The sequence below is a fragment of the Elgaria multicarinata genome, chromosome 4 (assembly GCF_023053635.1).
Source record: "Elgaria multicarinata webbii isolate HBS135686 ecotype San Diego chromosome 4, rElgMul1.1.pri, whole genome shotgun sequence".
Lineage (NCBI taxonomy): Eukaryota > Metazoa > Chordata > Lepidosauria > Squamata > Anguidae > Elgaria > Elgaria multicarinata.
Window position 1 is genome coordinate 140,723,293 of NC_086174.1, and position 22,071 is coordinate 140,745,363.

Consider the following 22,071-nt stretch of genomic DNA (forward strand, 5'->3'; position numbering starts at 1 on the left):
CATAGAATTGCAGCCTAAATTATGGATACGTCACTTCTACTAAACAGGGGTGAGGTAGATAGATATAATATACACACATAGAAGGAAGTATCCAACACTGTTCACCTGCTAGTAGGACCCACCACTAGTGCTATGGGAAGCTGGCAGATCCTGAAGCACCAAAATGCTAGTTTTTATCATTGGTATAATACATGAGCAGAGCAACGATAATAGGGACACAGAGGATCACTTTAACATAGGCCAAAACTGAATTCTTGTTTATGACAACTTTGTATGTACGTTTACTTTGCTCAATGAGCAGATGGAAGAGTTCCATTCAGCATTTTGTAATACAAATACAAATGTAGCATGGCAAAAATTCAGGGTGCTAGCTTTTCATTGGTAGGTTGCCATGACAAATGCAGATTTTTTAAAAAATACATACCTTGCTTTTCTTCCCACTCTGGCATTCAACACAGTGCTAACCTCCAGAAACAAAGATTTGCACACAAAAACTACTCTGGCCTCAAGGAAGAGAGGAGCAGCACACCAGGATTTACACAGATGAGGTCCACATGGATTACTCCTAATGTTTGCTCATATCCAGAAGAGAAAAAGGAGAGAAAAGTGTTCTGTTGAGCCCAATGGTGTCTCTTGCGCAAGATGCAGGCAAATATATTGTGCCCTGGTGTATCACAACTCAGCATCATGCTGAAAGGACGTGTGATAATTCGTGGCCTGACATACATCCTTATCCAAAAGAATTGATAGATTGCTTGCTAATGGGTTGGATCCAGAATGTGCCTTCTGCAGATAGAAGGGCTCTTTCCATCCATAGAAGGCTTCTGATCCAGTGAGAGCATTTCTGCTATTCGAATGGTGGGAGGAAGGCAATCGTTGCAGATTCTCCCTCCTGCTGTCATCTATTGCCCCCCAAATCTGCTCTGGAGGATTGAGAGATCCTACAAAACCACCTGGGAAGTGGCACTGAGGCCTGTAGGGCCAGGGGGAATTGGCAAAGATCTCTTCCGCCTCCACACCATACTGCCTAAGCCGGCTGGGCTTCCTCAATGGAATTCTACCTGAGTGTGCCCCTCTGAGTGAAAGGAAATGCTAGATCCAAGCTATATATATGTGTGTGTGTGTGTGTGTGTGTGTATACACATGTGTGTGTGTTTGTGTATATAAAATTAATTTTCAGTCACAATGTTTAAAAGATCTTCATAACCACTTAAGTTTTTTAAAAGCAGTTTTAAAAAGAAAAAAAATGTTTTCCTATTGTCTTCTTCCCCACCCTTTTATTGATAGCAATTATATATATATATATATATATATATATATATATATATATATATATAAATTAAATAGGAAAGAAAACTCACAGGGAAAGAAAAGTATTAAGGAAAAACTTGTAACTCCCCCTGCCCCAACATATACTTTGCTGTTTTAGAAGGCAAAAAAGAAATTCCATCATCAAAAAGGTTAAACATTTTGCAGTCATGACAACTTCTTTTCAATTTCATTCATCTTTCTTATTTTAAGGAGTAATCAAAAGCAGGGTTTTTGTAAGAGACTAAATGTGTGCTATACTGCTCGGTGTGAGGCGCTCTACATTTTTTGCATAGACACACTGACAATAATATAGTAGAAATGAGAAAGAGGACGCTTGTCGCACACAAGGCAGCCAAGACAGGTTTGTAGCTGGACTGTGTTGCAAAGGTGCTGCATGGAGCGTTGCGTGCATTCTGTTCTGTAGCCTGGCTTGACCCTGCCTTGTTTGAAGCAATTATGCATACCTGGTAGGTTGAACTAGGCAGGAGGTTGTTCAGGGTGTACCGCCTGGCCGTTGCATAAATCTCCCCAGAAATGGTGTAATTCTTCTTGCTGCCTTTTGGGCGGTAGGCGAGCTGGTAGAACCTTACTACTGAGCTTGGGGCACACCAGTGGATCTCGGCTGAAGTGTCCCTCATTTCAGAGACTTTGCGGAGCCTTGGTGGCTCTGGGACGGTGAATTCATCAGTTATGCCTGGGCACAAGCAAGGAGACAACGCCTGGAGATCAGGGCAAGGCTTCTGAAGGTGTCTGCATGGGTCATAGTCACAAAGCCCAACAATCTTCATGATGGATTCCTCTTGCTCTTTTTCATAGTCATAGTCATCTTTATAATACATCGGATGGTTAGTGGTTCCAAGACTTGGCAAGGAAAGTGCCTTGGTGGGTTTTTGCAGGGGCGGGGTGGTCTCATCTGAATGGGCTGTGCTATGTGGGCTAAACCAACCACTGGAAACCTGGGAAGAATTGAGTTCTGTTGCTTCCGTTGTAGGACTGAGCAGAGCAAAGTGAAGCAGTGTTCCTTCTGGGGAGACAATAGAATTCACTGTTGTGGCATCCTGCTTCCCTTGATCCATTTCCATTGTGCTTACTAGGGTTTGCTCGGTAGAGAGTTTCTGCAGAACTGTTGAGGAAGTTGTACTAACAGCTGCTAGGGATGGTGGGTGGTCTGCAGATCCGTAAACGGCTTCCTTTTTGTAAACAAGAATGCCCGCCTTGGTTGGACTCTGTTTTGTGGTGTCTTCCCAAGTCAAATGTGTGCTCTGGGGAGCAAAAGAACTGCTGCCCCATTCGTGAGGCAAAACACTGGAGTCTGACAGTGTGTCTGTGGCAAAACTGGAAGATGTACTGTAAAGTTCACCCAGAGTCAATGCTGGGGTTGAATGGGCAATTCTCCATGTTTTGCACTCCTCATAGAGCTCAGACAGCAGCATAGGTCCAGATACAGATCCTATTCTCTCTTCTGGGGATGGGTAGCACGTAGTTTCTGATACCCTAAGATATGTGGCAGAGACCAAGGTAGAAGGTGTGAAAAGATACCATATAGAATTTTTGTAATAACCTTATACCATTCAGTAGTGTTTCCATATTTTGAGGCAGCAGCATCTAGAATTTTACTCCCAGCATAAAGGTTCTGTTTGGCTTCTCACATTATTGGTTAAGATTCCACTCTAGAAAATGGGTAAGGAACCTTTTTCGGTCCAAAGGCCCCATTGCAACCTGGCAAAGACCTTGGGGACTGCATTCTGTCTGTTAGCAAGGCCAAAGGCAAAGCAGGCAGGACAAAATGTAATTCTTACCAATAGTAAGGCTACTCAGAAGTAAGCAGGACTGAATCACTCAGCAGCACTTTCAACCCACACTACTGTCCCTTGCTGCTACTATAATATTGCTACCTCACAATCTCAGAATTGATAGATGAAATGCATGCCCTATTTCCTGTATTTCTAGAAATGTATGAATTGGGGAAAACTTAGTTTTTCATTTGGATTAATAAAAAGGTTAATCCAGGGCAATTACTAAAGTGAAATAAACACATTTAATGAAAATAAACCAATTTGAAGTTAGTTCAGATTCAGATTTGTATGTTCTCAGTGGTTGCTAAGTGTTTTGGCCCAGTAAGTAAGTGGGTGGATTTTATTTATAAGCTTGACTAAACACTAATGTTCCAGGTCATTGTGCCAGGTTGGCCATCTCAGTGAGAACTGGAACCTACCTGAAGTTCCCTCATCACCAATATCCCAGTCTATGTGTGGCCCTTTCTACACCTAAGGGTTATCCCAGGAAAATGGAGGGATCGTCCCTGCCTGCTCCTGGGATCCCCTGTGTGGCATTTGGATGCAGAGGAACGACCCCGGGACGATCCTGGGATATAGGGCTAGTGTAGACATGCCCTTTGTATCACCAGTGTATTTACTTAACCTGCATTTCATGGTCATGATAGGTGTGATGAAAGCCAGACCATATTTGATGGACATCTGTGTGCTTATCCTAGAGGTGATACTAAATGTGAAAACTTTATCATATTTCTTTGATTCTAAGACTCACTTTTCCCCCATATAAACATCTCTAAAAACGGGGTGCGTCTTAGAATCGCAGGGTTTTTAAAAAAAATTTCCGCGCTTTGCAGATGGCACCATCCGTCTGCCACAGATCAGCACCGCCACCACAATAAGCCACAACTAACGAATCGATGCCTTCTGATGCCTGGCGTGCGTTTCCTTGTCGCCCCCCCACTTCATCGCTTCTACCGATCACAGCAAGAGAATGAAGAAGCGCCCCCTTTTGAGTGGCTTTTCCACTCTTGTCTGTAGGTACAAGCTGCAGTTTCCTGCTCAGCTCTAGATCCTTTGCTGTTGTGTGCAGGGCTGGCGCTACCATAGAGGCCACTCAGGCAGCCGCCTAGAGCGCCAAGCTAAGAGGGGCGCCAGGTGCTCCCCAAGTGCTGCTTGAAGCTTTGTTGGGCTGCTAATGGCGAAGCCGTGCCTCTCCCTGCTGCATGTGCTGGCTAACTCCTCATGGTGTGGGCGCCCGGTGCCTCACGCTGGCAGGGAGCGTCCCAAACGCGGCCCGCACGTGCCGCTCACATCCACACAAAGCGACCCAGGCCAAACACTGGGCACGTGCGGGATCCTTCGGGATCTTTTTCTACTCTTAAAAGATATTCTAAGAAATTTATTTTTTCTTACAATCAAAGCTTTTTTTCTGTTGGTGGTACTGAAATTAGTGTGCGTCTTACAATTGAAGAAATACGGTAGTTCCTCAAAAATTGTGAAATGGGACTAGACATCACAAGATTTGAGAAGTCTTTTAAACAATCTCTTTTACTTGTTTTATTGCCATTATGTTTTCAAATTTCCATTGGCCACCACTAGGGTTAGACTTTTATTTTACATCAAAAGAGGGGAGAGAATGTAACACCATTTACTTCGCTTAGCAAAGTCAAGATCGAAGATCCACCCGGCACTTGGAACGGGCAGCAAATGATGTTAAGCGAGTGTGGCCATGCACCCTGGTGTCATATGGCCCACGGAAGCTGGGTGAGGTGGAAGATCAACCGGCCCCTCAATTGAAACTAGTTCTGCACCCCTGGTTTACAGTGAAGCATTAAAATGCCTGGCTTTTTACATAGGCAAGATGTACAGATACCACAAGCTGTAGCGATGTCCACCAATTTGGATGGCTTTAAAAAGGGGGTTGGCTAAATTCCTGGAGGAGAAGGCTATCCATGGCTACTAGCCCTGATGGTTGTGTGCTACTTCCAGTATTCGAGGCAGTAAGCCTGTGTGCAGCAGTTGCTGGGGAACATGGGTGGGAGGGTGCTATTGCACCATGTCCTGCTTGTTCACCCCGGCCGATGGCTGGTTGGCCACTGTGAACAGAGTGCTGGACTAGATAGACCCTCGGTCTAATCCAGCATGCCACTTCTTATGTTCTTAACTCTGTGTGAAACCAGGGAATGCCAGTCATCAACCTGGAACTAACTTCATCCTTGTAACTCGTCTTACCTCTGTAGAATTATTTGGTCTGAGTTGGCAAGCAGCCAGGAAATCGCACAATGGCAGGCCAACGGATTTCCATAGAGGTTAATAACAAGGTGGCTTGATGAGCTAAGATTCCACGGAGTGAAAGAACTCAAGTTGCAGCTAGAGCAAGAGAAATATATAGAGTCAACTAATGTACGAATCACATATTATTCTTTCTCCATATAACATGCAGTTTTCAGTCCTCTCCAAGAGGAGGGTCGTATATTTACGTCATGTATTTTTTTAAAGCCAGTTTGTCTCCTGACTGCCCAAAGCATGCTAAAGTAAAACACAATAAAAATGCATTATAAACCGAATTTATACGTTGTGGGAACGGCATAGGCGATTCAGGTGGGAACCCAGAAGTAGGAAATCTACATGTATAAGTATTACATCAATTTGACAAAAGACTCGCCAATGTCATTCTGTCTTCATTCATCATACAGAAATCATTCCCTAACTCTTATTCAGAAATAACAGGCTCTTTTTGTCCCAGCCACCTCTTCTGTCAGCGTCAAGGTTTCTGTGAACTCCAAAGGGATCCCTTCCACCATCTGAGAATCAATGCACTGGATGTCATAATAATATACTAGAGGATTACACCACAGGCCCACCACTGAATCAAAACCCTTACAATAGCCAGTGTGGTGCAGTGGCTAAAGTGTTGGACTGGGAGTCGGGAGATCTGGTTCCTAGTCCCCACTCGGCCATGGAAACCCACTGGGTGTCTTTGGGCCAATCACACTCTCAGCCCAACCTACCTCACAGGGTTGTTGTTGTGAGGATAAAATGGAGAGGAGGGATATGTATGCCACCTTGGGTTCCTTGGAGGAAAAAAAGGTGGTATAGAAATATAATAAATAAATAAATAAATAAATACATAAATAATATTCACTAACGCTAACCAGGTCCAGATCTACACCAAGCAGGATATGACACTTTGAAAACATTTTGAAAACTGCACATGGAGTGTGTCTTGGGCCTCAATAGTTGTCACTACTGTTATAAACTGTTTTAAAACAGCAGTGTAGATCCTGCCCTGTGAAGGGCAGAGCCGTTTGAATTAGATACAGCTCTGCTAGCAAGCAGACGCAGGAAAACTTACTTTTGGAATATGAGGGAAGCCACATGTGGTGTGTGGCTGAATGCCTCCGTTTTCACCAGACTTAGCGCATGGGAATCTCTGCAGTCCAGTTCTTTCAGCTTGGGCACATGCAAGAAAGCATCCGCATCAAGGCTTCGCAGCCGGTTCATTCTTGTTAGATACAGCGATGTGAGTCTGGGCAGATCTTTGATCCAGTCTTGATGAACTGAAGAACAGAACGAAAGATGAGCAGGGCTTTGCCTCCAGAAAGGGAGACTCTACTTGAGATGGAGCTGACTCTAAAGCAAGAAGGGGAGAACCATTCTGGAGAAGTGATGGGTGGGGGGGTGGGGGGCATTCTGGTGAAGAGTGGGGGCAAAAGCCGAAGGGGACAGGGCTGAAGGCAAAAGGGATGAGGCTGACATAACAGCGTTTATTTATTTATTTATTTATTTATTTATTTATTTATTTATTTATTTATTTATCTTAAAGGTCTTCCTGCCAGTAACTAAGCCCTTAGGAGAGGCACCTGAACCTTCCAGAAAGGGGGAAAAACCTGCAGAAAAGCCAGCAAAGCACTAAACAACTTGTGATTGGGAGAAAAGGGTGTGGCCTTCTGGGGAATTCCAGAGGGCCAGACTGGAACAGCTCGAAGTGTTCTACACCTCAGTGTGCCCTGTCCCATATTGTGCATCCAGGCCATCAGGCAGGTGTCCTCCATCATTGGTGGTGCCTCATCTGAAGCTTTTGTGACTTGGGGCGGACCTAATTCCTATTTCAAAGACCCTTGGTTCCTTAGCCAGCATCCTTAATGAGTTTGGTTATTTCCCAAATGTAGCTTGAATTTGCATCCTGTAAATTGAATGTTTAGTTAATATTTGCCAATTCATATTTATTTAGAATAGGAATGTTGAATGTCTTTCTGCCCGAGGGCCGAATTCCATTTTGGAGAAACTCATGGAGAGAGACCACATTTGGGGGGAGGGGGGGAAAGGGGCGTGGCCAAAATAACAAGAATACCAGTATATTTTAGCTTAAAGCTCTTACTTCCAATAACTAAATCTTGGGAGAGGCATTTCAACCTTTTAGGATGGGATGGGAGGCGTGGAGCTGCTGGGAAACTATGCCATAGACCATACTGTACATGTCTGTGAATCTCTGCCTATTAATTATGGCATTAGCATGGTATGATCTTGAGCTAAGAAAGGAGGATCCTGGCACTTTGCATGCTGATTAATTGGGAAGGAGGAAAACAATTTGCTATGAAGACAACAGCATGGAATGGAGGGATGGGCATATAGTAAACAACTGAGTAGTCCCTACACTGTGAGTAGGACAAACAACATGGTGCTCAGTACACCACCCATTGGTCATACTTATAATATTCATGCTGAATCTGGTAAGATTGCTTGGAATAAAATGTAAGTATTCATTTTAAAGACTGCTTAGAATCCTTGTGAGGGTTTGATTGGTCACCCTAGGCCGTTTTTTGATTTTCAACATTTAATTTTTTTTCATAGTAATCCTGTATCCACTTACCTAGGAGTAAGCCCCATTGAACCCAATGGGGTTTACTTCTGAATAGACCTGTAGAGAATTGCACTGTTAATATTTTAATGTCATTACAGGGTGCATTAGAAATTGTTTTTAATTAATAAGTATTAATTACATTAATTGAAAATTCATGCAAATTAATTGAAATTTCACACGAATTGATGTTAGCAAATATAATTAATTCAAAACTTTATGATTGAATTTAACAATCTGATTTCTCAGTCCTTTTTTGGCTGACATGTATGTTTTGTCATAGAAATTTCAGTGTGTAAACACACACAAACACCCAATCCCATCAATCAAGTTTTTGGGGGGGAAATCTCCCAAATGGAAAATTTCCACCAAACTCTTAATTCCATTTTCCATTTTTATATTCAGACTTTTAAATTTGAATGTAAATGCTGTGTTCCCAATTCCAATGTCACTCTAGTGTTATGCTTGCCTTCTAAACCCTTCTTTCTGTTGGCAAAACACAGCCACTGCCCCCCTACCCTCTCAGTTTGATGGAATGTGATGCTTTCCAGCAAGGTTTTAGCACTTACTCCTCTCCAGAAAGGTTGCACTCAGGTCAAGCACAGTGAGAACATTCCCAGCACTCTTGGTGGAGTCTCCAACGTGCAGAAAGTCCGTTGCAAAGGCAGATTCCCTAATCGCCTCTTTGCTGTCCTTTCCCAGCCAAGTGGAAGAGAGATTCAGGAAATGCAGCTGGGGATAGCAGGAGAAAGCCAAGGGCTGGACTTCAGTGATGGGGTTTCCAGCTAGAGACAACCACTTGAGATTGTCCAGGCACGTGGAGGCACTGCACGCAGGCACGGATGACAGCAAATTGAAGCTCAGGTCCAGGACTTGGAGGCTGCTGAGGCTCCCGGTTGTCCACGTCACTTGTTGGATTTGATTGTGCCTCAGGGTGAGGACTTGCAACTTGGGCAGGAAGGCCACATCCTGGCCATGCAATTGGGGCAAGAGGTTGTTGCTGAGATCCAGATGCGCCAGACTTTCAGGCAGACATGCAGGGAAGGAAGCCAGACTTTGGTTTTTCAGGCTCAATATGGTCCAGGTCTGGTTACTCTGCTCCCCGCAGGACAGGTTAGTCAGCTTGACATTTTCCTCCCAAACATTCTGCTTAAGCAGTTGGAAAATCCCTTTCACATCTCCCCTTGCAACAGGACCAGTTTCCTCTATTGGCCTGGCTGGCACTTCCCCTCCAAGCAGAACCAGGTAGGCAAGGAAGAGGCAGAACATTCTGGTCCTTTTATGCACCTTCCACTAAAAGATGAAGCCTGTTTTCAGAGAATAAGCAAGAGAAGGAAAATAATCCCAAGTGCCACCAAATATTCGTTCTCACAAATGAATCAACCTTTCAACAGAAGCTGAGCTCAGGATAACATGGTGGAAAGAGGGTTAAGGATACGCTTGGGTTCAAACCCCAAGGTCAGCCAGAGGCTCACTTCGCTGGCCACAGACAATTCATACATTGAGGCTGCAGCCTTATACGCCCAGGGATGGGCAACTTGTGGCCCTCCAGAAGTTTTCGTCTAAACTCCTGGCAGTACTAGCCAGCATAGTCAATGGTAAAGGATGATGCGAGTTGAATGCTAAAACATCTGGAAGGCCACAAGTTGCCCGACCCGGATGTACACATTTATTTTAGGAGTAAGTCCCATCAGTGGAGGCTGGTGGCTCTAATTTCAGTGGGGCTGCGAACCCATTCTGGGGTTTAGTCAGAACCAGCCAGAACTCTAAAGCAGCTATCCAAGGTATTTTGGGGATTGGGCTCAGCTCCTTGAATAGCTCCGTTAAGAGTTATGGCTGGGTCTGACTGAAACCCAGAATGGGTTCGCAGCCCCACCGAAATTGGCACCACCAGCCTCCACTGAGTCCCACTATACAGGGCTTACGTTTGAGTAGATACATATAGGATTGCAATGCCAGTCTCATATGGGTGCCAAACTGCAATAGTGAGTCTTGCTTCAAAGGACAGTAGTAAGGTTAAGAAAAGGGTGCACTGAGCTGTGGGGAACAGGGTAGGCCAGAGGTAGGCAACCTGGTGTTTCCAGATGTTTTGGACCACAACTCCCATAATTCCTGACCATCAGCCATGTTGGCTGGGCCTGATGGGAGTTGTGGCCCAAAATATCTAGAAGGCACCAGGTTGCCTCTTCCTGGGATTGACCATATAACTGAAGGCTGGAATCTTCCATATTTACCTCAAAGGGGAGCCTGACCCCTGACTACCAGGCAGGTCCAAGCAAGTGTCCTTTTATGGCAGGTCTGCCTTACGTCAAGGCCAGCAGCACCAGAGACAAGACTGGCACGGAGGCGGGCAATATAGCCTGGCAGGAGTTTATACCCTAACACGACGCCACTGCAACCCTAAAAACTGACTGCACGAACTGCCAGAGGAGTCTTTTTTAATTTATTTCATATTAATTGATTTTAAGGCTGCCTTTAAGAGTAGAACCCTCACTCACCCTGCCTCATTTCCGAGGGAGTTCAGACAACACTGTCTTCCGCTTCTAGCCTGCATTTTCCCACTGCTTCTTCCATCTCTTTTCTTAACATAGAAAATCTGTTAAAGAAGGGAAGGTGGAATAAGCTGCACAATGTCTCAGAAGCAGTTTGCCTCTGTATCCCTCTTGCTGGGGAGCATGAGTGGCCTCATGTTCTACTTATGAGCTTCCCAGAGACAGCCGGTTGGCCAGTGGGCAAACAGAATGCTGGCCTAGATAGGCCTTCGGTCTGATTCAGTAGGTCTCTTCTTATGTTCTTCTGCGTAGCGCTAGGAGCCCTCCATCCAGAAGCACCCTAAGCACCACTTTGCAAACCTAGGAAAAAAGAACTCCTCTTTACCTAAACATATATTTTTGTGGACTTCTAAGGCTGAAAGGTAAACAGCAGCCAACTCAATTGCTGACTACGTATTCAAAACAGGGCTCGATCTGGGGGCTTTAGTAGCCGAGGCCCAGGAAAACACCTGGCCCATGTGGCATCACCCATGAACAGTCCTGCAGCAAGAGAAGAAGCCAGACTTGCAGACACCCCCACTTTCACATGGAAAAACAGCAACAACAACTCTCAGGAGAGCCCATTTGCGTCTGAAGCTGGCAATGCCAAGCCCACCTGCCCTGCTTCATCCAGCCTCAACTGTAAAATCCTTCCCTTTGTCGCACGACACCGAACTGTCCCCGTTTTGTTCAGGAACATTAGAAACATCACCCCTCCAAGAGAGAATAAGCCGTCTCCCCTCTCTCCCCGTTAACATCCGCTTCTACTTACCCAGCAAGGTGTTTCTTGGGGAGATGTTCATTGTCAGGGCCCCTGAATTCTCCAGCACTTGCTTTATACTTTATCTTAGTGATTCAGAGCTAAAGCATGAGACCCTGCCTGCTCTCTTGGTCCCTGCCCTCTCCCACCCAAACCACGGTTTCGGGGGGTGGGCGGGTGGAGAGAGATCTCTTCTCCTCTCCCCCCTATGCCAGTTTCCACCCACCCACACCCCACCTTTGCTGGGGAAGGGGAGGGACTGTTCTCAATGCTGCACCACATACGGTAGGTGGACTGATTTATCTCCCAGCTTACACAAATGGACTGTTTGACAGCTTCTCCCTGTGTGGAGGGGTGGGGAGATGTGTTTCTCTGTGTGTGTGTTGGGGTGAGTGGGTGAGAGCAACATCTCTGGCTTTTGCTGCTGGGAAGAGGAGGAGAGAATTGCTTTCAGTAATGAGGAAAAGTTCATGGGAGGTGCTGGTCTGCTGCTAAGTAGGGCCAAGGGCTTTTACTCAAGGAACAGACAAAAATCTCCCCCATGGCTTGCTTCAACTTCTCTGCGAGTGCATTCATGTAATGAAGTCCCACAATTAAAAGAAAAGAAAAGAGAAGAGGGCTTGGGAGGCTGTGATTTTGAAGGGCGGGAGAGGAGGGGAGGAAAAAGGAGTGCCCAACCCTTAACCAGCTAGCCATTTCCCCCCTCAAAATTGATCCCATGCTGCTCCCTTTGCAGGGCCCCAGAACGTTTACCCATAAGGAACACCATAGGGAAGGAGTAATTTGGGTGGGGATAATTTGGAGTAGAACAACCACCAGTGGCATGCTCTCACCTGTCCTATCTCCTTCATTCAAAATAGTCCCTTTTCTTTAACTCCTACACTGACACACCCAAAGGACCATTGGGTCTACCATTATACCCATTTGCATGCAATATTTAGATTGGCCATGACAAGACTGGCAACAAGGGAGAGGGCCTTTTCAGTGGTGGCCCCCCAATTATGGAATGATCTCCGCAATGAGGCTCGCCTGGCGCCAACATTGTTATCTTTTCGGCGCCAGGTCAAAACGTTTCTCTTCTCCCAGCCATTTAACAGCATTTAACAACATCTGCTAAGTTGTTTTTTTTTTAATGGACCCCAGAACTGTTGTTGTTTAAATGGATACTGTTGTTTTATACTGCTGTTTTTTATATTTTTTAGGGTTTTAAATTTTGTATACTTTTTAATGTTCACTGTTTTTAACTTTTGTAAACCGCCAGGAGAGCTTCGGCTATGGGGAGGTCTATAAATTTAATAAATAAATAAATAAGACAAAACGGGACTACAATACCCAAGTCACCTCCTCATGAAACTACTTTCTGTTAAAGAAGAGTAAGCAGTGTCTCAGGACTTGGTTACTGTTTGTCTGCCTTGTTTAGTTTGCTCCTCAGTTTAAGGCAAGTGAACCTAACATGTAAGGGGGATAAGCAAATAAATGACCCTACTGAAAGTAATTCGGATTACACACTGCCAAAAAAGAGGAAATGCTTCACCAAAAAAAGAAGACAATGAGGGATACAGATATTATTCTTATTCTTATTCTTCTTCTTCTTCTTCTTCTTCTTCTTCTTCTTCTTCTTCTTCTTCTTCTTCTTCTTCTTCTTCTTATTATTATTATTATTATTACTATTATCATCATCCCACCTTTCCCCCAGTACTGGACCTCAAGGCGGCTTTACAAAATTAAAATGTATACAATTAAAACCTATAAATAGAAAGATACAAAAGTTAAAAATATAGTTTAATGTGCTTCAGTATTAAAACATTTTAAACATTTAAAATATAAACAACAATTTTAAAAAGTCCAATGCATAAACATAGGTCCAGACTATTCACCAGAAAGTTTTTGCCGAAGCACACCAAGGAGGGAGCCAGTCTAGCTTCCCTGAGAAGGGAGTTCCAGAGCCCTGGAGCAGCCACCGAGAAGGCCCTCTCCCGCATTCCCACCAGGTGTGCCTGTGATGGTGGTGGGACCGAGAGAAGGGCCTCCCCTGAAGATCTGGGAGCATGGCCAGGCTCATAAGGGAGTAAACGGTCTTTCAGATAACCTGGACCCGAGCCGTATTGTGTAAATATTGTGTTCCCTAATGTATATGTATATAGGTCATATGTATATGATCTATAAAGCCTTACATGGCTTGGGACCACAATACCTGATGGAACGCCTCTCCCGACGTGAATATACCCGGTCACTACGTTCAACATCTAAGGTCCTCCTCCGGGTGCCTACTCCAAGAGAGGCTCGGAGTGTGGCAACGAGGGACAGGACCTTTTCGGTGGTGGCCCCCAGACTATGGAATGATTTCCCTGACGAGGCTCGCCTGGCACCAACGCTACTATCTTTCCGGCGCCAAGCTAAGACTTTCCTCTTTGCCCAGGCATATGGCGGCACATCTTAATCACCCATGTTTAGTTTTTTAAACGGTTTTTAATGCTTTATGTGTGTATGTACTGTGTTTTAGAATTTTAAATTTTGTATACTCGTTTTTATCTTAATTTTAGAATTTCTGTAAACCGCCCAGAGAGCCCTGGCTATGGGAACGGTATATAAGTGCAATAAATAAATAAATAATAAATAAATATGTATTGATGCAAATTTAGAAATATTGGGTTGGCTACAGATCCCATCCTACACAAGAAGAAGGCATGTTCTGCATCCGTAATGACTTTTCCCCCGTTGCGCGATGTTGCTCCGCCAACGCTAGGATCCTGATCCAAAAGACTAGGGTTCCTTGAACACTAGGGTCTTGCGCATGTAGTGCAATATGTCATGCACTCTTACTTCAAGAACCATAAGAATAGATTTCCATCAGTTCACATTGCACTACCACTTGCGCAACATTCACGCGGAATTGCACCGCAGCTACAACTTTTCTGTCTGGGCATAGCTAACAGAATTTAAACAGAAATAGCGGTGAAGACAGTGATCAGGTAACCTGCATGCCTGCTGCTCAATCTGCTGTCTAGGTACTAAGCGGTGATTGGCAACTTCAAGGCCCCCAACCTCACACTCCCTTCTTATGATTCTGTATCTTTGAACCAGACTTGGGCCTCATCTACACCAAGCAGGATATTGCACTATGAAAGCAGTATATAAAAGGCAGGAGCCACACTACTGCTTTATAGCAGTATTGAAATGAACTGGCAACTGTTGGCCCCATTGACCCATACCATATGCCACTTTCATACCACTATATCCTGCTTGCTATGGCTCCTGCCTTTCATATTCTGCTTTCGTACCGCTTCCATAGTGCAATATCCTGCTTGGTGTAGATGAGGCCCTGGACTAGACAGCCCTTCAAACAGAGGACTGGCCTCCGATAACCTTTCAAACAGAGTCGGTCCTCTGCAAAGTAGGACACATGGCCACCTAAGAGTAATGTGAAACAGCAGGTAGCATTATTCCAAGCAGATGAAGCTCAGAATTTGTGTGCCCCCACAAAACGGCCATAACAAATAAGGCTATGCTTTCTCAAGGGCCTTGAGAATTATGCTGGGGTTATCTTTCCACGTGTCAGTCAGTATCAAGGGAGACTTGAGGCTTCCCAGAGATACAAGAAAGATTTCTTAATGGGGCTGTCTGGAGCCATTGTGGTTCTGTTCCCTCCTTGTAAACAGACCAGCATGTACTTTTGGAAAACCCTTTTTTAAGCCAAATTGTGTAATTAGGTATTACCCAATGCTGTTCAGCGCCCATGAATACAACTCACTTGTTACCAAGTCTAATTTCTCCCTTAGCACAAGACCTTAGAGTACACAGTACGGTAAAACAGCACACAGCATGAGGTACTGCAGACCATAAACTCATTTGGAGGAAACATTAGCCGCTGCAGAAGCCATTAATAGCTGTTAAGCCAATTCTATTAGATACTCTGGAAAATTCCATTTTTTTATTTATTTATCTAATGTATCGATAGGCTGCCTTTTAGGGCCATGCTCTCACAAATACATAGAAGACAATATAGAGAATACATAGATCCTCTGAACTAGATCCCTCCATTGGTATAAATTACGAAGAGGCAGCACTTTTCTTCATCGGTCTGAGGGAAAACAAAGAATTTCAATAACAACGAACAGCTCAGAATCACATAAACAAAAACATATTAGGAAAGTCACTTGAGGGGGGAAAACATTTATTTATTTATTTATTTATTTATTATTTATTTATTACATTTCTATACCTCCCAATAGCCAGAGCTCTCTGGGCGGTTCACAAAAATTAAAACATCTGGAGGGTACCAGGTTGTGGGAGGCTGGCCTATGTGCCCACTCCATCACAGCAACTAAGGAAATGTACTGCTTTAGGCTAGCACTTATCCCAAACAGTGTCCAAGCAATATTTATTTTCCATGGGGAACATGCCCTTCAGCATTCTCTTACCTGGTGTTGTATTTAATAGGCAACTTGTAACTCCTCCCAAGATTCCTGACATGAGTATTGGAAGTAAATCTATTTCTTAGTGCAGCCATCCTGACAGAGCTTTTGCCCCCTGTTCAATCCACCTTAATGGGGATCAGCAACATGTCATCACAAGTACAATGGATGTAGTCACAATGGACCACTGATGACTCTGTTTCCATGGTCACTCAGACCCCAACATTTTGGTCTGGAGAGGTCAGAGGCCTTCTGGCACCAGGAAGAAACCTACAGATCACTGAGCTGCTACTGCTCCATGTCATGAACCACTGCACCTATTTATTTATTTATTTATTTATTTATTTATTTATTTATTTATTTTATTACATTTCTATACCACCCAGTAGCCGGAGCTCTCTGGGCAGTTCACAAAAATTAAAACCATTCAAAGTATAAAACAACAGTATAAAACCATGATATAAAATACAATATAAAAGCTCAACCAGATAAAAACAGCAGCAATGCAAAATTACAAATTTAAAACACCTAGTTAAAATTTACTTATAGACTGTTAAAATGCTGGGAGAATAAAAAAGTCTTCACCTGGCATCTAACGGCATATAATGTAGGTGCCAAGCGAACCTCCTTAGGGAGCTCATTCCACAGCCGGGGTGCCACAGCAGAGAAGGCCCTCCTCCTGGTAGCCACCTGCCTCACTTCTTTTGGCAGGGGCTCGCGGAGAAGGACCCCTGAGGATGACCTTAGGGTCCGGGCAGGTACATATGGGAGGAGGCGTTCCTTCAGATAACCTGGCCCCAAGCTTTTTAGGGCTGGCCCCAAGCTGTTAATACCAGCACTTTGAATCGGTTTAAGTAAAATGTTAATACATTTTACGGTAAAAACACTTTAAGGCAAAGGGGCAACTTGTGGCTCTCCAGATGTTTTGGCCTACAACTCCCATGATCCTTCACCATTAGCTATACTGGCTAGGGCTGATGCCAGTACAGGCCAAAAATCTGGAGGGCTGGACCATAAGGAAAACTGAGCGAAGAAAGATAGATGCTTTTGAACTGTGGTGTTGGAGGAAAATTCTGAGAGTGCCTTGGACTGCAAGAAGATCAAACCAGTCCATACTCCAGGAAATAAAGCCAGACTGCTCACTTGAGGGAATGGTATTAAAGGCAAAACTGAAGTAATTTGGCCACATAATGAGAAGACAGGATACCCTGGAGAAGAGGCTGATGCTAGGGAAAGTGGAAGGCAAAAGGAAGAGGGGCCGACCAAGGGCAAGATGGATGGATGACATTCTGGAGATGACAGACTTGACCTTGGGGGAGCTGGGGGTGGTGACGGCCGACAGAAAGCTCTGGCGTGGGCTGGTCCATGAAGTCATGAAGAGTCGGAAGCGACTGAACGAATAAACAACAAACATGCTGCCCACCCTGCTTTAAGGGAAGGTAGTCTGGAAGATATTTTTGAAGGTCTGCTGCACTCAAGGAGCTAAGCACAGTTCATTTGGAAAATTATCAAAATCAGTAAAGGATTTTGCCTAAGTGCTCAAAGCGTTTCACATACCCTAGTATCGCAGCAGTCCTTACGACAATCCTGTAAGAGAGGCTAGATTTATAATCCCACGTAGCATTGGAGAATTCAAGCTGAGAGCTGGTAGCTTTCCTAGAGTAACTCTCTAGCCTGGTTTACACATAACACTAACCCATGATTTATTTAACTCTTGGTCTGTTGCCCTACCCTGGGTTAGTCTGGAAGACAATCAAACAAACCATGGCTTGTTTTCTCAAGAGATAAAGGTTCGAACGTGCAAGTGTAATGTGCATAAACTTTAAATCAAATGGCAACTGATGAAGTTAGAATGAAGTGCAGATATGCAGATGATAAAACGGGGAAATGCACAGCCAGTTCCTTTAAAAAGTAAGGGATGAGGGAAATACACCCACTTTATTATGAATTCATGTTTACAAAGGAAGATTGTAATTATGCTAGAATATTCGTATTCTTATTTATCTTTTCCACACAAATGTGCCCAGACCAGTTCAAAACTTAAAAAATAATCATATACACATCTTTAGATCCCCCCTCCCAATTTGTCCAGGAGTTAAATAGAAATAGTTATTCCCATTTTTTGTCCTCTTATTATATGAGTATCAGTGAGGCAGCGGGCAGAGCAAGTCAACGGTGGCAGGGGAGAAAGAATCCATTGTGGACAAACTGTCAAATCCGAAGACCTCTCAGGCTTGCATTTTGTTGTTTATTCGTTCAGTCGCCTCTGACTCTTCGTGACTTCATGGACCAGCCCACACCAGAGCTTGCATTACCAGGGCAGAAAAGGGGCACAGGTAAATTCCCTGGCCCTGTTTGTTGCTGGGGTTTTTTGTTTTTGTTTTTTTAGATTTCCCCCTCCCATTGACCCCATTTAACTGCTGCTGTTTGGAGTCTTCTCAGGGCAGATCTGCAAAATCGTATGTTTCCTAGGACACCCTCCCAGGGACCATAAGATTGTGGCCCAGTTATTATGGGAGAACAGCTACCCTCACTGAGGGGTAAAGTCGAGTTTATTTATTTATTTTATTTATTTAGAATATTTATATACTGCTTCCCATTGAAAAATGCCAAAACAGGCTCAGAACAGGCCTCTGATGTATAGGGTTAAGTACCTCTCCAAAGAAAGGGCAAAGATTGAAGGAAACTTGTTAAAAACATAAAGTCACAGTGAGCTGTTCCGTCTAATCCAGTATTTAAACCTGAATTATCAGGGGAAATGTTGCTTATGTGTGGATTTCTTTCTTTAAAAAAAAAAAAAAATAGAACATCTCGCAAAAGCTTGAATGATGCTTTAATTCAAAAGCAGACCCAAGGATTTAAAATGTATCCATGCCAGTGTGTGTGTGGAATCAGAGCTATAACAATGCAATCCAATGCACGTCTAAGCAGAAGTAGGTCCCACTGAGTTCAATGAGAAATGCATACACCCATGTAAATGATTCAGAGAACAAAGCTGGGGAAAGGGCCATTTCACGGAAGGGTTTCTCCTGTATTGCTCAATCCATTTCACAATTGTCTGTTTGAATTATTGCTTCTCCTCAGCTCTAGAGTAACCACATGGATGTGTTTTCTAGTTGGCGTACTCAAGACCCAAACACTAACACTGCCCAGTGGTCTTATGCGTGTTCCAGTATTGTGATATAAAGACGCTACACTAAAGCGTATTTAGTGTAAATACATTAAAGCATCACTTGGAAAGCTTTAACCAACACATGCCCCACCTTTCTCTCTCCTATGGGTTGAATCAGTGCTAGCTGCAAATCATTCAGTCTGGAATGTTACAACTGAAAGTTAAATTCCTTACTGACATAGAAGATAAACAGAACAGAACGGTCCTAAGAGGAGATGGCACCGCACTTCAGAGATGAATTCCTCCCTCACCCTCTCTTGCAAATGATGAGAGCCCCTCCCCACACGCCTCAATAATTATAAAGATTGAACTATTCAACAAATGTTGAAGAACTAATCTTCAAACCCAAATTTGAAAAAATATGGACAGAGATATACTGTCCTGGCAGAATTAGACCCCTGCATCAGACTGATCTGTAACTGAGTAAAATAAACAAAACAAACCCCAAAGGAAAGGAATATGCAGTCTTTCTGCTTTGTCCCATATTCTGAACAATTACATTTTTGAAATAAGGTGTTAAAACTATTGAAAAGTTCAAAAAGAGCATTTTAAAAGTGACATTATTTTAAAAGAGAGAGTTAAGCCCACAATTTTTTTAAAAATGCTGTTTTCCTACAGTAAGTTTCTAGTAATTATATTACAAAACCTTGCAAAAGGTAAGAACGCTGTCAAAAGAAGCAGCTATTTTATACTTAAATTTGAAATGGTTTATGAAAAATAGAAAGAAGAAAAGAAAGAACAAAACCAAACCCTGGGAAGACTTCGTAAAAAAACCTTTTAATGAAAATGAAATAAATGCCTGGTTTTAACAGTACCCCCAAATAAAAATAATTTTAAAAAATTAAAATCTCAATCATAGATTTACTTGAGAAGAATAGAAGACATGCTTAACAGATAACATTATAAAAATTTACATACATTGCAGACATGAATACACAGCATATATTACATATTTTGTTTCTGCTGCCTTAGTACCCTTTTGTTCTGTAGATGTTTAGAATGAATAACAGGAGACTTTTATAGGGCCCATAATTAATCAACAGCTTAACTGCTGTTGGGCAAAAATTGGATTTGACTAGCACTCAGAATGCATGTTTACTTAGAAGCAAATTCCATAAATTTCAAATGAGTAGGCACAGGATTGAAGCCCAAGGCAAAGAATGCCTCAACTGTATCCCTTGCCTTTATATTTATGTATACCAGGGATGAGAAAACTGTGGTCCTCTAGATGTTGTTGGACCACAACTCCCATCAGCCTGTTAGCATGGCCAACGATGATGGGAGCTGTAGTCCAACGTCTGGAGGGCTGCAGGTTCCCATCCCTGGGGTATGCTATGGCAGGAATCAAAGAACCGTGAAATTAAGTATGAGCCTGCACAGATACTTTTTTGTGTGCGCCTCTTCCCCAAAGCAACTTTTGAAAAGCCACTCATGAGGACTAGAAGCAAAAAAATAAAAAATCCACCCCCACCTCCCATATAGTTGCATGTGTGTGCCAACGTGCTTTAGGTGAGCACAAGGGGCTCTTTGTATCACAACTGAAACCAAATTACCTGAGTATGATGAGCCTTTCCAGATAATTTCTCAAGCAATAATAGTAGATCCAAAGAGCCATGAGCAGAAGGAAAATAACCGCTAGCGCAATTCCTCAAATGCTGCAAAACAGCTTGTGCTGGAGCTCGCACGCCCCTATAGAATAGTTGGGTTCTGCATGTGTTCTTATACTTCCACAAACCCTTCCAGAGTGTGCTTCCAGGCGAGACTTTTATCCTGCAATTGGCCTGCTCCAAAGTGTGGGTTGGATTCAGATTCATGCTGTATCAACTGTGGTGACGGAAGTGCCTTCTCCTTCCCACAGCAGTTATGCCAGTCCCCAGAAAATGCTACACAGAGCTGGGAGACCCTGCTAAATGGGGTGAGCTGCACTGTGCGTGCGTGCGTGCCCGTGTGGTGGTCCCCAAATATCACTCAGAGAGACCTTCCGTGAGCCGTAGGTCCCTTCCCTCTTCTGTGAGGCAGATCCTGGACACAACCCACATAATTTTATAGGGGTTCTAATCATCATCATCTTCTGTTTGTAACCCTCCTATGTTTTCCCACTGTCTCTTCCACTGCTTTTCTTAACAGAAAAAAAAAAACCCCATTAAGGAGGAAAAAATGGAACAGCTGCACAGTGCCTTTTGATGCTGGGAGCACCCTGAGTTTCACCTTTCTTGTGCAGTGCTCTAGTCCAAGGTATAAAACACACTTTCTGTAAGCGGAAAATACCTTCGGAGTATAAAATGGCACACTTGGATCCAACCCATTTTTCTTCCTTAGAGTTATATTTGTGGTAGCCTTGGTATGGTTTTATTAGTGCTACCTCCTGTGAAGGACAGGGGTGCAAATCTGTGCCTTTAACTTTGCTGTTGCTGTGGGGTTATAAAATCTGCCCCGATGTATGATCTATGGTCTATTGTTTCAAACTGGCTGTGGCAGGCTTTGGTGGCTGCCAGCCAAGGTCATTCCTGCCTTGAGCCAGTCCAACGCCCACCGGCACCTGGAGATTATCAGGGTGGTGGACAAACCAACGGGATTCAGCTGTGGGAAAAAGAGGGGGCCTGGCCCCTCTCGGGGGGTGGGTGGGCAAAAGCCCAGGAAGGGCACGGGTTGGTTTGCTAAGGTCATGGACAGGGGGTCTCAAAAGGAGATAAAAAGCTCTATGAAGAAAGCCCTCCATCTTCTTCCTTGGAGGTGCATGCGTATGTCAAGTGGGAAGATCAGGTCCGTGGCAACCAGGAGGGGGTTGCCTGGAGTTAGGTATTTTTATGTTTTAACGTGTGTGGGTATTCTGGAGAAGGCCAGCCGCTGTCTCAGCTGGGTGTGGGGACATATGATTGCTTCTTGGGGGTAATGGCTAAGTATTAGAGCTTTCCCTCACCTTCTTTCCTCACTCCCCCTTTTCCACATCTCCTTTCCCCCCTATTCTTCCCTTTCCCTTTTTAAGAGGCTGTTTTACCGACCAAGACCTTACGTGTTAGTTTTAGTGATTGCAATAAAATTGCTTTGGTCCCTAAATGTGTGTCTCTGTGTTATTCCCTTGAATATCTGGCTTGTCCCGGTTGTGGACAAGGCAGGGAGGCGGGTTACTTGGGAGTTTAGGACGTTTGGTCCAGGAGCCTACCTTGCAGGGTTGTCAGGTGGACCCTGACTTCCGTTACACCTCCTTTCTCTTAGATCCTTCCCAGACTTGTCCTTTGTGGCTAG

The 22,071-nt window shown here is 43.9% G+C and overlaps 1 protein-coding gene across 1 annotated transcript; it reads right to left on the reverse strand.

Annotated features, from left to right (window-relative positions):
• Window positions 1–1,402: 1,402 nt before the first annotated feature.
• Window positions 1,403–11,401, reverse strand: LRRN4 (leucine rich repeat neuronal 4). The gene is made up of 5 exons (XM_063125859.1): window positions 11,251–11,401; window positions 8,517–9,254; window positions 6,442–6,646; window positions 5,319–5,456; window positions 1,403–2,805 (listed from the first exon to the last, which is right to left on the reverse strand). Exons 2-5 carry the CDS (start codon window positions 9,214–9,216, stop codon window positions 1,512–1,514), a joined length of 2,337 nt encoding a protein of 778 aa, XP_062981929.1. The 5' UTR covers window positions 9,217–9,254; window positions 11,251–11,401; the 3' UTR covers window positions 1,403–1,511.
• Between the last annotated feature and the right edge of the window lie 10,670 nt (window positions 11,402–22,071).